This window comes from Ailuropoda melanoleuca, chromosome 13, assembly GCF_002007445.2.
Source record: "Ailuropoda melanoleuca isolate Jingjing chromosome 13, ASM200744v2, whole genome shotgun sequence".
In the NCBI taxonomy this organism is placed as follows: domain Eukaryota; kingdom Metazoa; phylum Chordata; class Mammalia; order Carnivora; family Ursidae; genus Ailuropoda; species Ailuropoda melanoleuca.
The window spans coordinates 13981085-13993340 of NC_048230.1; the positions used below are offsets into that span (position 1 = coordinate 13981085).

Genomic DNA, 12256 nt, shown 5'->3' on the forward strand with positions numbered 1-12256 from the left:
GCTCGGGCGCTGTCCAGGCAGAGCTGGCCCGGCCCGGGCTGCAGCCATGGTAAGGAGCGCGGACGCGGGGCAGGGCCGGGGCGCGCAGGGCCCGCTGCTCCCGGCGGCTCCGCGGGGACCCGCGGCGCTGCAGCCCCGGCTGTGCGGGGCGGGAGGTGCTGTCTCCGGCTGCGGGCACAGGCGGACACTGCTGGTGGACGGCGCTACGTCGCCGCTTCCAAGTTTCGCCCTCAGATCCGAGCTGCGACGGAGCGGGCCCCGAACCCCGGGGTGCTGCCGGTGTTCTTGGACCGAGGGCTGGGTCGGTGCTGCGCGGAGGTGGCGGGGTTGGGGGGGGCCGCCAGCAGAAACGCGCAGGTTGGGCTGGGGAGGGCGCGTCTGCGACAGGCGGAGCTGAGGGTCCCCCGCCCTTGCTTGGGTCAGCTGTTACCTGGGTGACCCCTCCTCACCCACCTACCCTGGATTCAGGGGCCAGTACCAACTTCCTTTGGAAAACACACAGAGGAGGCCTACAAACACTGCCTGCCTCCCCAGGAGGGATGGTGAGACGCTTGGGCCCTCCGTCCTGCAGCCTGGCACAGAGCAGCTCCCAGGCTCTTCCCGCTGCGCCCTCTGCCCGGGGACCCCTGAGAGAGGGAAGCCCAGCCCACCATCCTACCCGTGGGATCAGCTCTATCCCTCTGCCTCTGAGATAGGAACCATGGGGAATCTTCCTCCTGCTGCATCCTACACTCCCCCACTCCCAAACCAGGTCCCTCTGCAGTAGTGGGGGGTGGGGGAGCTTATTCCTGCCACATGTCTGGAGGAGAAATAGTCACCCCAACCAGCCTCCTGGGGCCCCCAGGTGGGAAGTTTTGATGTCTGACTGTAAGGGTGCCAGCTCTTCTCCTGCCATCCTTGCCAGAGCCTGCCACAGACACATGCCGGGGGTCAGGGCCTCCAGGACCCAGGCCAGCCCCCCCTCCCAGTTTGGAAGCCCCCCAGCCTTTGCCCTCCGCATTGGGACGCACAGGCTGTTTACAGAAGCAGGAGATCCGTGACCAGCCTGTGGGGCAGCATGTTGGCTGTGGGCAGCCTCCAGAAGGGAAGGAACTCCCTGGGCCCACTGGAATCAGAAGCTTCCAGGTCTGGAAAGGCCAACATTTTGGGCTTTTGTCTTTCAAGCTGTGTCCAGGCTAAGGCCCAAGCCTTGGCTAGGAAGTCTGGGTGACCTTGTGACCTTCCCCAGAGGGGGGTTCCTGGGAGAGGCCAAGTGGTGCTTGTCTTTATCCCTGCCCCCCTTCTCCCCACATGGGTATGGACTCAGCGATTGTTCCAGTGCTGGAAGCCTGGGGGAGCACTGACTGTCCCCAGTGCCAAGCCCAGCAGGGACCAAGAGGGGCTTTTTCTGCCACACACTAAGTTCAGTTCAGCTGAGGTCTTGGTGCTTTCAGCTTGGCTGAAGCCACCCTGTTGCTCTCTAATTAAAAGATACCCCACAACCACCAGAGTCCTCGGCTGTAGGCCCTTTAGACTTACTTCTTAGGCTGATGGGTTCATGTCAAGCCAGACTGCTCTATAAGGGGTCTCTCCCTGAAAGGAGATCAGTGTCCCAGCTACTTTGGAGGTCAGTGGGTAAGGTGGGGAGAGCTTCCCAGCCCAGGAGCCCAATGGGGTTTTAGTTCGCAAGGGAAAAGAATGACAGGCCACATTAATAATTACCCTGTGACTTGAAATGTACCATCTCTCCTCAGTTCAAAAACAGCTTGAGGTATCTCTCCCCAGCCTTCCTGGGAGTCAAGACAGGGCCATCCACAACTGGACATTAAGGCCCTGAAGATAATATTCAAAATCACAGAGGCTGTTTCTGGCCAAACCGGAAACTCTGGTCTTCTGACTCCATGTGCACACTCCCAGCCAGGCCCCTCAGTTTGTCTCCCACCTAACTGGCAACTCGGAAGCCTCTGGGATGCCAGCCTCCCTTGGGCCTGAACTCATGCCCCTCAGAGACTAAGTGCTAGCAGCTCCCCCACTGATTCTCTGGAAGGTCCTCATGAGTCAGAGATCAGGTACCCTAGGGCGGGCGGAGTGCCCCTGCGGCTGGGACTCTGCAGGGGAATCTAGGGGCAGATTCCTGAAGACAGTGGGGTTCTCTGCTGGGAAAACACAAAGGGACACTTGGGAAGAAAAGCAGGGCTGTCCCCATGAGAACATACTTCCAGGGGATTATAAGGCCTCTCACCCTACTTCAGCGCTGCTTAAAGTTAAGGTGAAAGAGATTGGAGTCCTTTGGGAGTGGAGTCTCCTGGGTGGCTGTCCCCAGGTACTGGTAGGCCAGGTCACCTTGGGGACAGCTCACGACCCTCTGGCAGGCCTCGAGGTCCTTGGGGGTTAATAGGAGAGGCCAGCTTGATCAAGAGCCTGTGCTGCAGACAGACCGGGGAGGCTGGTGCTGTGCCCACCGGGGTAGGTGGCGGGCAGGCGTCATGGGACAGCCAATCAGAGGAGGAGGGGACTGCAGAGAAACAGTGATCCTGCTGCAGCTGAGCTGTCCTTGGAGGGTGGGAGCCAAGGGAAAGGGAGGAGGAGGGGGTGGGGAACGACATTCCACAGGCTTTTTTGGCCCCTGACAGAGACGGGGGGGTCAAAGAGAAAGGGAAAGGAGCAGCCAGGAAGCTGGATTACAACAAGAGCATCGAGACTAAGCTGTTTCTGTGTGTGAGGAACTTTGCCTGGGAGATAAAATTAGACCTAGAGCTTGCCGACAGGGTGTCCGAAGCGTGGGACATGGACCATTCACTGGGATGGCAAGGCAGTTCTGTCCCCGAGGACAGGACTGAAGCTGGGGTAAGGTGCTACTCCGGGAGATGGGGGGACCTGACCTGTCTTCCCCCTGCCTTGATGGGGATTGGGGCTCAAAGTCAAAAAATGATTTGGTCACTGTGAAAGCTGGGGGTGAGGGAGTTCAGATAGGAGGTGAAGACCCTAGTGTCCTGACTCCTTGTCTAGAGCCCCTGTGGGTCCCTCCCGATGAGCAGCCAAGACTGGCAGGGAACCCAGGAATGCTGGTTCCTGGTGACTATGGAAGATGGGGGATGGTAGGAGTCCCCATCAGTGTCTTCTTTTCTCCCTTAACTGCTGCCCCTCTGCTCAGTGCCCTTGGGGAAACCAGGTGGAGGACAGTCTTCTCTCTTTCACCGGGACCAAGTGCTGGGTCACTGTGGGGTTATGCAGAGAGGCAGGATTTCCTGGAATTCCCCAGACTCCAGCTGCCAGAAAACAAGACCTGCTGCACCCCATCCCCAGCCCCATCCCCTCTCTGTTGCCATATAATGAATTCTCCAAGCTGGGACACTTTGAGAGTGAAAAGGGGCACAATTCATCACTATGCTAGGACAACAAACAAACTAGGATGGACAGTTACTCCCCTGGGACCCCACAAATATTATGGGTGAGAAAAGCCTGTTAGGCTTGCTTCAGGACAGCCTCTTTTGCTGGTTCAGTTCCCAGCCCCACATGCTGGTTCCAGTTGCAGGCTAAAGGGCCTCTTTCCTTCCCTCTGTCCAGGCGGGCCCTGGAGACTGTGGCTACAAGCAGGTGTGGGGACGTGAGAGATGACAGCCTGGAGGTAGTTCTTAGGGGACTTTTCCCTGCAGCCTTTCTATCTCAGTCCCTTTCCTCTGACATAAACCTGGCAATGTGCATGTCTGCCTCCCTCAGTTCTTCCTTCTGTAAACTGGGGACCTGCAGGAGATTGGCCATCTTATCTCCCCTCACCCTGGCCGGGACTCCACAGTGGTCTGGGATAGCCCCCACTGGCTTGGCCAATCCCCAGAGAGTGAGTCAGTTGCTGAAGCCAGCCCTTGTCCATTGTCTGGAGGTGGCATGTGGGTATTGTGAGGCAGAGCTGAGCCCAGCACTGCCAGGCACTCCACAAAGGGGGCTGACTCCCAAAGGAGAGAGGAAGTTTTCGGGTCTAGAGTTGATGGGAGGATTTGGGGGGGGAGCGGCCTCTTGTCCAAGTTGGAGATGGGGGAACATGTCTCTACAGAGGAGCTGGCCATTCTTTGCCTACCCGTCATGGCTCAGGCCAGATCCCCTCCTGCACTGCTGGCTGAAGCTTACCCCAGGCAGAGAGGTCAAGAAACAATGGGTGCTTCCTCCTGTGTGTCCCCCCCAGTTAGGGGCTGTCAGCAGCCTAGTGTCCTCCTATCTTCCTTCACTGGGTCCGTCCCAGCTCCCTTGCTCCCCGAGCTCAGCATCCACTGGCAGGCTTACCCTTCTGTCCCAGGGCCTCGGCTCAGGTGTGGCACGCTGTCTGGATAAGGGGGGTCCGATTGGCTCTACTGAGCTCTTGGCAGTGAGCCCTGGGGAGTAAGCACCTACTCCAGAGTCTGCACCTCGGTGTTAGAGCTCACTGACCTGCAGTGCCGACTGGCACAGAGCCCCCTGCTGGCCCTTGATTTACCTGGGGCCGGCAGCTCCCTTCACCCCGCCCTACTTCCCTCCTGCCCCTGCCCCTGCCCCATTCTGCCTGACTGTCTGCACTCTCCTTGAATCCTGAACCATGACCTCCTCTCAGCTCTAACGCCTCTATCGCTCCCCCTTATTCAGTCTGGCTTCCTGGCCTTTAGGGCAGTCCCTGGCCCCTGGCTTGGCCAGACCCCCGGGAAGGGCAGGGTGGTGAGCACCCTGTTAAGAGGGAGCGTCAGGACTGGAGTACTCAGATCCCAACAGCAGTTGCAAGGACTTTGAGGGCTGCCCAGGGCTGCTCCTGGATCCTGGGGTCTCTCCTGGCGTCTCAGCTGGGGAGGCACAGGAGCAGGTGAAGGAGGGATGGGGAACACTTCCTCTGGCTTAGCTGCTAGTGCAGTTTCTTTCCCTTCTAACCGCAAGCGCTTTCCTCTCTCTCCCTCTCGCCTTCTCCGGTCTTCCTCCTTCATTCTCCCCTTCGTGCCACCTACCCACCACCACCCCACCCCGCCCCACCCTCCAACCCCCAGATCAAGCGCTTCCTGGAGGACACGGATGATGCAGAACTGAACAAGTTCGTGAAGGATTTCCCAGGAAGCGAGAGCTGCCACCAGCTAGAGGGCAAGATCTGGGGGTCCAGGCCCCAAGTCCTGGAGCCAAGGCCCCAGGCCCCGGACCTCTGCCAGGATGACCTGGAGTTCAGACCCCCTTCATGGCCCCAGGCCTCTGACAGCCAGCAGTACTTCTCTGCCTCGGCCCCTCTCAGCCCCTCAGCCCGGCCCCGCAGCCCCTGGGGCAAGCTTGATCCCTATGACTCTTCTGAGGTAGAGCTTCCACCCCGCCCCCGCCTTGGCCTTTCAGTGGGCGGGTGCAGGCAGACCGGGGAGGGAGCCGAGAGATCCCCAGTGTATGTGTGTGCGTGTGCACGTGTGTGTAGGTGTGCGCACACGCGTGCGTGCATGCTGAGCTGGGGCCCCTCTGTCTTGTGTCAGCCCCAGCTCTGTGGTGTTGACTCTCATGTGCATTGGAAACTGATATTAGTAGGGGCAGGAGCCTAGCTGGTGGCCCCAGATGGGTCTCAAAGGAGTCTGACCATGCTGCTCTAGGGCGGGGGCAGAGACCTAGGAGGGAGGGAGAAGGCTGGTGTTGGGTCCTGGGGCCCTTCCTGCCTCTCGCTCTGATGCACTCTGCCTTCCTGTCCATTAGGACGACAAGGAGTATGTGGGCTTTGCGACCCTCCCCAATCAAGTTCACCGGAAGTCTGTGAAGAAGGGCTTTGACTTTACCCTCATGGTGGCAGGTAGAGCAGGGGAAGGGCTGGGCTGGGTAGGGGGTGTTGCAGGTGGGGATGGTATATATGTGGGCTGGGGGTATGGGTAAGAAAGGAGAAAGCAGCCAGTGGCTATGCCTTTTTGCAAAATACCCAGGAGCTGTGGGTGGCCAAAAGTATACATGTGGGGGGTGAGAGGGTGTTGAGTGGTACAAAGAACACTTGATCAACAGCTTTCTAATATATGCCTTTTTCTGTGTGACCTTGGGCAATCTCTTACCCTCGCTGGGCCTCATTCAAATTAGAAGGCTGGACAAGCTGTTCTCTCTGCTTCCTTCCAGCTCTAAAATGCTATGGTTGCTTGTCTCTTCCCAATTAGATAAGAAAGCAGCTCCCTCCATACCTTGTTCTAGTGGGGTTGCCTCTTGGCCATAGCTCTTATCTTCTGTCCTCTCTGCACTGTCAGGAGAGTCTGGCCTGGGGAAATCCACTCTTGTCAATAGCCTCTTCCTCACTGATCTGTACCGGGACCGGAAACTACTCAGTGCCGAAGGTAAGGAAAGGAGAGGGGCCTGAAGACAGGCATGTAGACTTGACCTGGGCAATCAAACCCACGCCAGAGCCTGGGGGCTGGGGCCTTCTCCAGCAGGCAGGAAACCATGGCTTCCTAGAGGGATTGACAGCATCTCTCCATAGGCCTATCTAGCCTGGCAACCCACCAGCCAGCTCCCTAAAGATTTGGGTGCCGAAGCAGGGCAGGGACCAGAATCCTTCTCTCTGAGTGAGTCTCTGACCCCCAAAGGATTCCAGGAATCCAAGAAAAGAGCCGGGAGCAGAGAAGAGGCTGGGGCCAGAGCCAACAGCCACCGGCATTTCCTGTGTTGGGAAATGTGCTCCTTGCTGGTTCCCAGAGAACAGGCCCCCAGGCAGCCTGGGGTGGGAAGGGGGGCAGTGTGGATGAGGCAGTCTGAGCAGCAAAGCTGGTTGGGGTGGGTGGTTTGTCCTGACTGGGCAGGTCCTTGCCCTTGCCCTGGCCTCAGTTTCCCCCTTCTCCAGAACGGATCATGCAAACTGTGGAGATCACAAAACATGCAGTGGACATAGAAGAGAAGGGTGTGAGGCTGCGGCTCACCATTGTGGACACACCGGGTTTTGGGGATGCAGTCAACAACACAGAGTGGTATGTCTGACCAAGCACAGCCCCAGCTTCCCTCTTCGCATTACACACACACACACACACACACACGCACACACGCACACACATACGGGTGCACCCACAGGCACAGATATAACCAAAATCCTCAGGAGGAAAGTTTGTGGCCTTGAGCATGCCACTGCCCTTACTGAGCGGCTGTCTCCTCCTGTAAAACGAGAGGGAAAGGGTTGGAATAGATGCTCTTTAATGTCCTTTCTGACTCTGACCTATAATTCCATAATGGGGATGAAGACACAAGATAAGAAAGCCTCAAAAAAGCAAACCCATGTGAAAACAAGTAGCGCAGGGCCTGACATCTAGTAGTTGCTCAATAAACATCCCCCTCTCTCCTTCCTTTTCTTTCACCAGCCACATTCTAGGTGCCACAAACCACTTTTATTAAAGGAATGAGAGTGCCTTGAGGAAGGGGTGAGGAGGAGAAAGAAGAGGTGAAGGGGAGACAATTGGGTTGAACTTTGTTTAAACTACAGGAACCCTCTAGGCTAGAAGAACAGGTGGCTTTGCCACATATGCCTTGGCTTTCTTTTTTCAGGAACTGGAAGGATGCTTAGATAATGGTCAGACCCAAGTGAGTAGATGAGAAGGAGAATGAATGATAAGGACAGGAGAGGAGGTGGTGCCCTTGATGAAGTCAGGCAAGGGGTGCTAAGACCACTAGACTGAGTTCAGACCTTGATTCAGCATTTAGTAACTGCGAGGGCTCGAGCAAATTAATGCATTCCTCTTTCTTCAGCTGAAAGATACCGGCCCTTATCACCTTGCCCAGTTGATCTGAAAATCACCCTGAATGATGCATGTGATGTGCATTAAAAACAAAAGTAAAGAGCTGTTTATGTTACACTCATGGATTTTAAGATTATAATTGCAGCACCAGTGTGAAATATAAGGGCGGGGCTGCCTGTTGAAAATGATGATGAATTTCAAGATGGCCACAGCAGAGAAGCAAACCAAGGTGGGGGGGTCCTTCTGAGATCAGGGCCCTGTGTTGACTGCACCAGTGGCACACCCAGAAAGCTGACCCTGGGTAATTGCCCCACAGGCTCATCAAACCCTTACAGACCTTTCTGTGTTCTGGATCCCCATGACATGCTTTATCATTACTGTATGTGATTTTGGCTTAGCACACGGATTCGTCTTCAACTGCAGAGTTTTAGCCTTGGCGGGGGGAGGGGGCATTTCTTCTTTAGTCTTGTGCTGGCACTGTGCTGGTACATGGTACATGGTCTTCTGATGGAAATATTCCTGATGGATCGAGGTGGCCTCTGTGTCATCGTCGCTAGGTATATGTCTCAGCACCCGGGGCTTGCCATGAAACTCCACCCCAACCAGCACCTGGTTCCTACTCTAGCAAGTATCATCCCCACCTTCAATCAATCTACTTACCTCCTCGTCCCTTCCCTAACAATAATAATTTCATTTGCTCGGCCTCCACGGTATACAGCGCACCTGCACGTTTGCTTGTTTAGTCAACCAGCAGTTTATTGAGCATACACTAGGTGTCCAGCCAGTGCTGGGCATCTTAAGGGATACAGAACAAGTGTGTGTCATCCTGGTCGCTGAGAGGCTTAATGTCTGGTGGTAGTGGGGTGGTGGGGGCAACAGTTCTCGCACATGTGTGGCAATCAAGTCAAGTTAGGAAAGAGGTCAGGTAGCGTAGCAGCAAGCACACTGAGGAGTCAGAAGGTCAAGGGCTTGGCTGGGTAGAGAATTTGCTAGCCAAAATGATCTGGATTGTCTCTTAGCTGCTGTAGGTTTAGTTCCTTCATGCACGAAATGAAAGTGACGATGCTTATGTGTCCACCTATCAGGCACCTGTCCGTGAGGATGAGGCTAAGTAACAGAAGAGCAAAGACTTGAAAATTGGAGCTCTTGAATATAACCTGTATGCTTTCACTGTGTGGAGAGAAGGGGAGAGCACTGATGTACACTGGAAGGAGTCTTCACGGAAGAGATAGTTCTTAGCTGTGGCCTTCAAGGATGGGGTGGGTTTAGAGAGGTGGAGGCGAGGGTAGGAGCACATGAACAAAGGTTCTGGGGCTGGACTGTGAACCCGACTGAGGGCTGCCCTGGCTTCCAGTTGGCGTTCACCTGCAGGCGCCTTATTCTTACTGGATTTGTTTTCACCTTGGTCTTTTCCTCTCATCAAACTAGTATTTATTGAACTTGGCCTGTGTGTTTAGTTGGGTTTTCTAGTGAGACAGGTGAGATACACCCCCGCCGTGCCCAGGTACTTCCCTGAAGATGTGGGAAGGCAAGCCAGGGACTAACAGAGCCCTGAGGACCCTGCCCAGGGCGCGGGCTACTCTGTAGTCCCAGAGCTCTGGAGGTAGCCCCCACTCCCACAGTTTCTCTGCTTGTCTGTCCCTGCTGCAGCTGGAAGCCTGTGGCCGAATACATCGACCAGCAGTTTGAGCAGTATTTCCGAGACGAGAGTGGTCTGAACCGCAAGAACATCCAAGACAACAGGGTGCACTGCTGCCTGTACTTCATCTCCCCCTTCGGCCACGGGTACGGTCCGAGCCTGAGGCTCCTGACACCACCAGGTGCTGCCGAGGGAACAGTCTGAGAGTGCCAGGGCAGGGCTGCTGCTCGCCCGTGGTCACACATCCCTGTTCCCCAGGCTCCGGCCCCTGGATGTGGAATTCATGAAGGCCCTGCATCAGCGGGTCAACATCGTGCCTATCTTGGCTAAGGCGGACACGCTGACACCTCCTGAAGTGGAGCGCAAGAAACGCAAAGTGAGGGAAGCTGGTGAGGGCGGGGGAGCAGGTGGGCTTCCGAAAAGGATGGGGTCTCCAGAACTGTGGGCCCCTCATGTGTTTGCCAGATCCGAGAGGAGATTGAGCGCTTTGGAATCAAGGTCTATCAGTTCCCAGACTGTGACTCTGATGAGGATGAGGACTTCAAATTACAGGACCAAGCCCTAAAGGTGGGGCCACCCCAAGGCACCCCTTTTCCATCTTGCTTCTTTGGGGCAGAAGAGGGAAGTCGAATCCTTTTTAAGGGGTGGGAGAGGACCCTGGTTCCTAGAGCGAAGCAGAGAAAATACAGATAAAGGTGGAAAGGAACAGGTGAGAGTGGGGGTATTGACAGGCCCCCTCAACTTCTTCCAGGAAAGCATCCCATTTGCTGTAATTGGCAGCAACACTGTGGTAGAGGCCAGAGGGCGGCGAGTTCGGGGCCGGCTCTACCCCTGGGGCATCGTGGAAGGTAAAGCACTGAGCTTGTGACCAAGGTATCTCCTTGCCCTCAGCGGCTCTCCCCATGCTCCTGGCTGACCCCTAGCCTTGCTATACAGTGGAAAACCCAGGACACTGCGACTTTGTGAAGCTGAGGACAATGCTGGTACGTACTCATATGCAGGACCTGAAGGATGTGACGCGGGAGACACATTATGAGAACTACCGGGCGCAGTGCATCCAGAGTATGACCCGCCTGGTGGTGAAAGAAAGGAATCGCAAGTATGGCCAGAAGCCAGGACAGAGCTGGCGGGGGCGGGGTGGGGGGGAATCCCAAGTTCAGCCTTGGGTGAGAGCAAGCTCTTCCTTTGTTCTACAGGGCTTGGGCTCAGTCCAAGCAGGGGTCCCCCTAGCCTTACCAAGCCCCTTTCCCCCTTCCCCTCAGCAAACTGACTCGAGAGAGTGGTACCGACTTCCCCATCCCTGCTGTCCCACCAGGGACAGATCCAGAAACGGAGAGGCTGATCCGAGAGAAAGATGAGGAGGTGAGAGCAGTATGGGGTGGTAGGGACTGACAGCATGGAGGGTTCCGCTTAATTATAAACCTCAGTACTTCTTGGTTTGGGAGTAAGAAGGTTCCTGGCCCCGGTACCTATCTGGGTCCTGGATTGGTGGACTGATTGTTCTACCCAGGGTCTCCACCACACCTCTGGGCTACTACCTGGCTAAGGGATCAGAGTGTGGGGGCACTTCCCTAACACTGTGGGACTCTAATAAAAGGCCCCATTTTGCTGTCTGTGCCCATTCCAGCTGCGGCGGATGCAGGAGATGCTGCACAAAATCCAAAGACAGATGAAGGAAACCCATTAGCTGGCTTTCAATCCTGGATATTTAAAACTCCTCTTTGTCCTGCCCAGCCGGCCCCTCCCAGCACCAGCTCTGCTCAGGCCCCTGCAGCTACTGCCACTTCGCCTTACATCCCTGCTGCCTCCCCAGAGACTCAGAGGAAATAAAATTTAACAAATCTATAGCTGCCTTCTGGTGTTGCTGTCTGTATGTTTACTACCTCCTGGAGACCAATCAGATCCTTGGATCCACCTTTGAAAGGGTGCTGAAGGAGGGTGCTGGTTTCCGGCTTTTAGTAGGAAAGGGGGAGTGGGGGAAACTTTCCTCTCTTATGACAGGGTTCAGTCTCTGCCTAGAACGCAACCTGGCCTCTCCATCGTACTGACCACATCTATCCCGCCTCCATTATCTGGGGCCTGTTGTTCTGACCACATCTATCCTGCCTCTCTTACCTGGGGCCTCTCTCCATCTTTTCCACATACAGTATTTTCAGTTCTATAGAAGCTTTGGATCTGATATCTGCTCTTGGGAAAACATGGTATTATCAGCATGCAGCCTCCTGACTTTCTGTTTCCCCTGATTTGGGGAAAGGGATATACAGAATTAAGCTTGGCACTCTAGGAAGCCTGAACAAATACTGAAACGCTTGTGATCACCAGACACTATAGTAAGTGCTGGGAATGAGTAAAGTACAACTGTTGTCCTGGAAGAGTTCAATATTCGTGTAACAAATATTAAGTATCTGTTAAGTTCCAGACGCTGTTCTAGACCCTGGAGTTAAAGCAGTGAACACGGGCAAGATTCCGGTTTTGCTGGAATTTACCAGCTGTAGTAAAAGTTCCAATGTTCTGTAAACAGAGACAAGTGAAGACATTTTGGCCTCGGGGCCTGGGGTTTAAAGCATTCAGGCCAACCCCTAAAGAGAAGCTACCGGTTGAGACTCTGAATCAGTGGTTCTCCATTTCTGCCGGGTTGGCGGTACCGCATGGCCACGGCGACCTCCAGCGGCCACCCTCCGCCATGCTGCCTGCTCCGGCTCCCCAGAGGGGAGAGAGAAAGGGAGGAGCAAAGAGCTGGGTAAGTCCTGTTCCCACTCTCTTTACAGACCAGGAGGTCGCCGCTAGCTTGTGGCAATCTGAGATCCAGATTTCATATCTCTCAAGTGAGAGATCTTTACTCGGGACTGACGGCACCATGCAGGTCCTGAAGGACGGCAGGGTCGGTTCGCTGATGCGAAGTAAGGGTCGGAGGAAACCGTCACGACGCAGAAGTGAGGAAACCCTAGACTCCCGC

General features: G+C 55.5%; 1 protein-coding gene across 5 annotated transcripts in view; it reads left to right on the top strand.

The window, feature by feature from the left end:
- The window catches only part of SEPTIN4 (septin 4), a 23021-nt gene extending 11882 nt beyond the window's left edge, over positions 1–11139 (top strand). Inside the window, exons 1-12 of one of the 5 annotated variants that reach the window (XM_034639925.1) lie at positions 7–49; positions 4983–5276; positions 5659–5752; positions 6189–6275; positions 6779–6902; positions 9312–9446; positions 9559–9676; positions 9766–9867; positions 10052–10148; positions 10237–10399; positions 10563–10662; positions 10928–11125. In XM_034639925.1, coding sequence (XP_034495816.1) covers positions 47–49; positions 4983–5276; positions 5659–5752; positions 6189–6275; positions 6779–6902; positions 9312–9446; positions 9559–9676; positions 9766–9867; positions 10052–10148; positions 10237–10399; positions 10563–10662; positions 10928–10987 — 1377 coding nt within the window. In that variant the 5' untranslated portion in view covers positions 7–46 and the 3' untranslated portion in view covers positions 10988–11125. Of the gene's footprint in view, positions 1–6; positions 50–2590; positions 2827–4982; positions 5277–5658; positions 5753–6188; positions 6276–6778; positions 6903–9311; positions 9447–9558; positions 9677–9765; positions 9868–10051; positions 10149–10236; positions 10400–10562; positions 10663–10927 lie in introns of those variants that run through there. The other 4 variants (XM_002929395.4, XM_034639927.1, XM_034639926.1 and 1 more) reach the window with 4 other exon arrangements.
- Positions 11140–12256: the final 1117 nt, after the last annotated feature.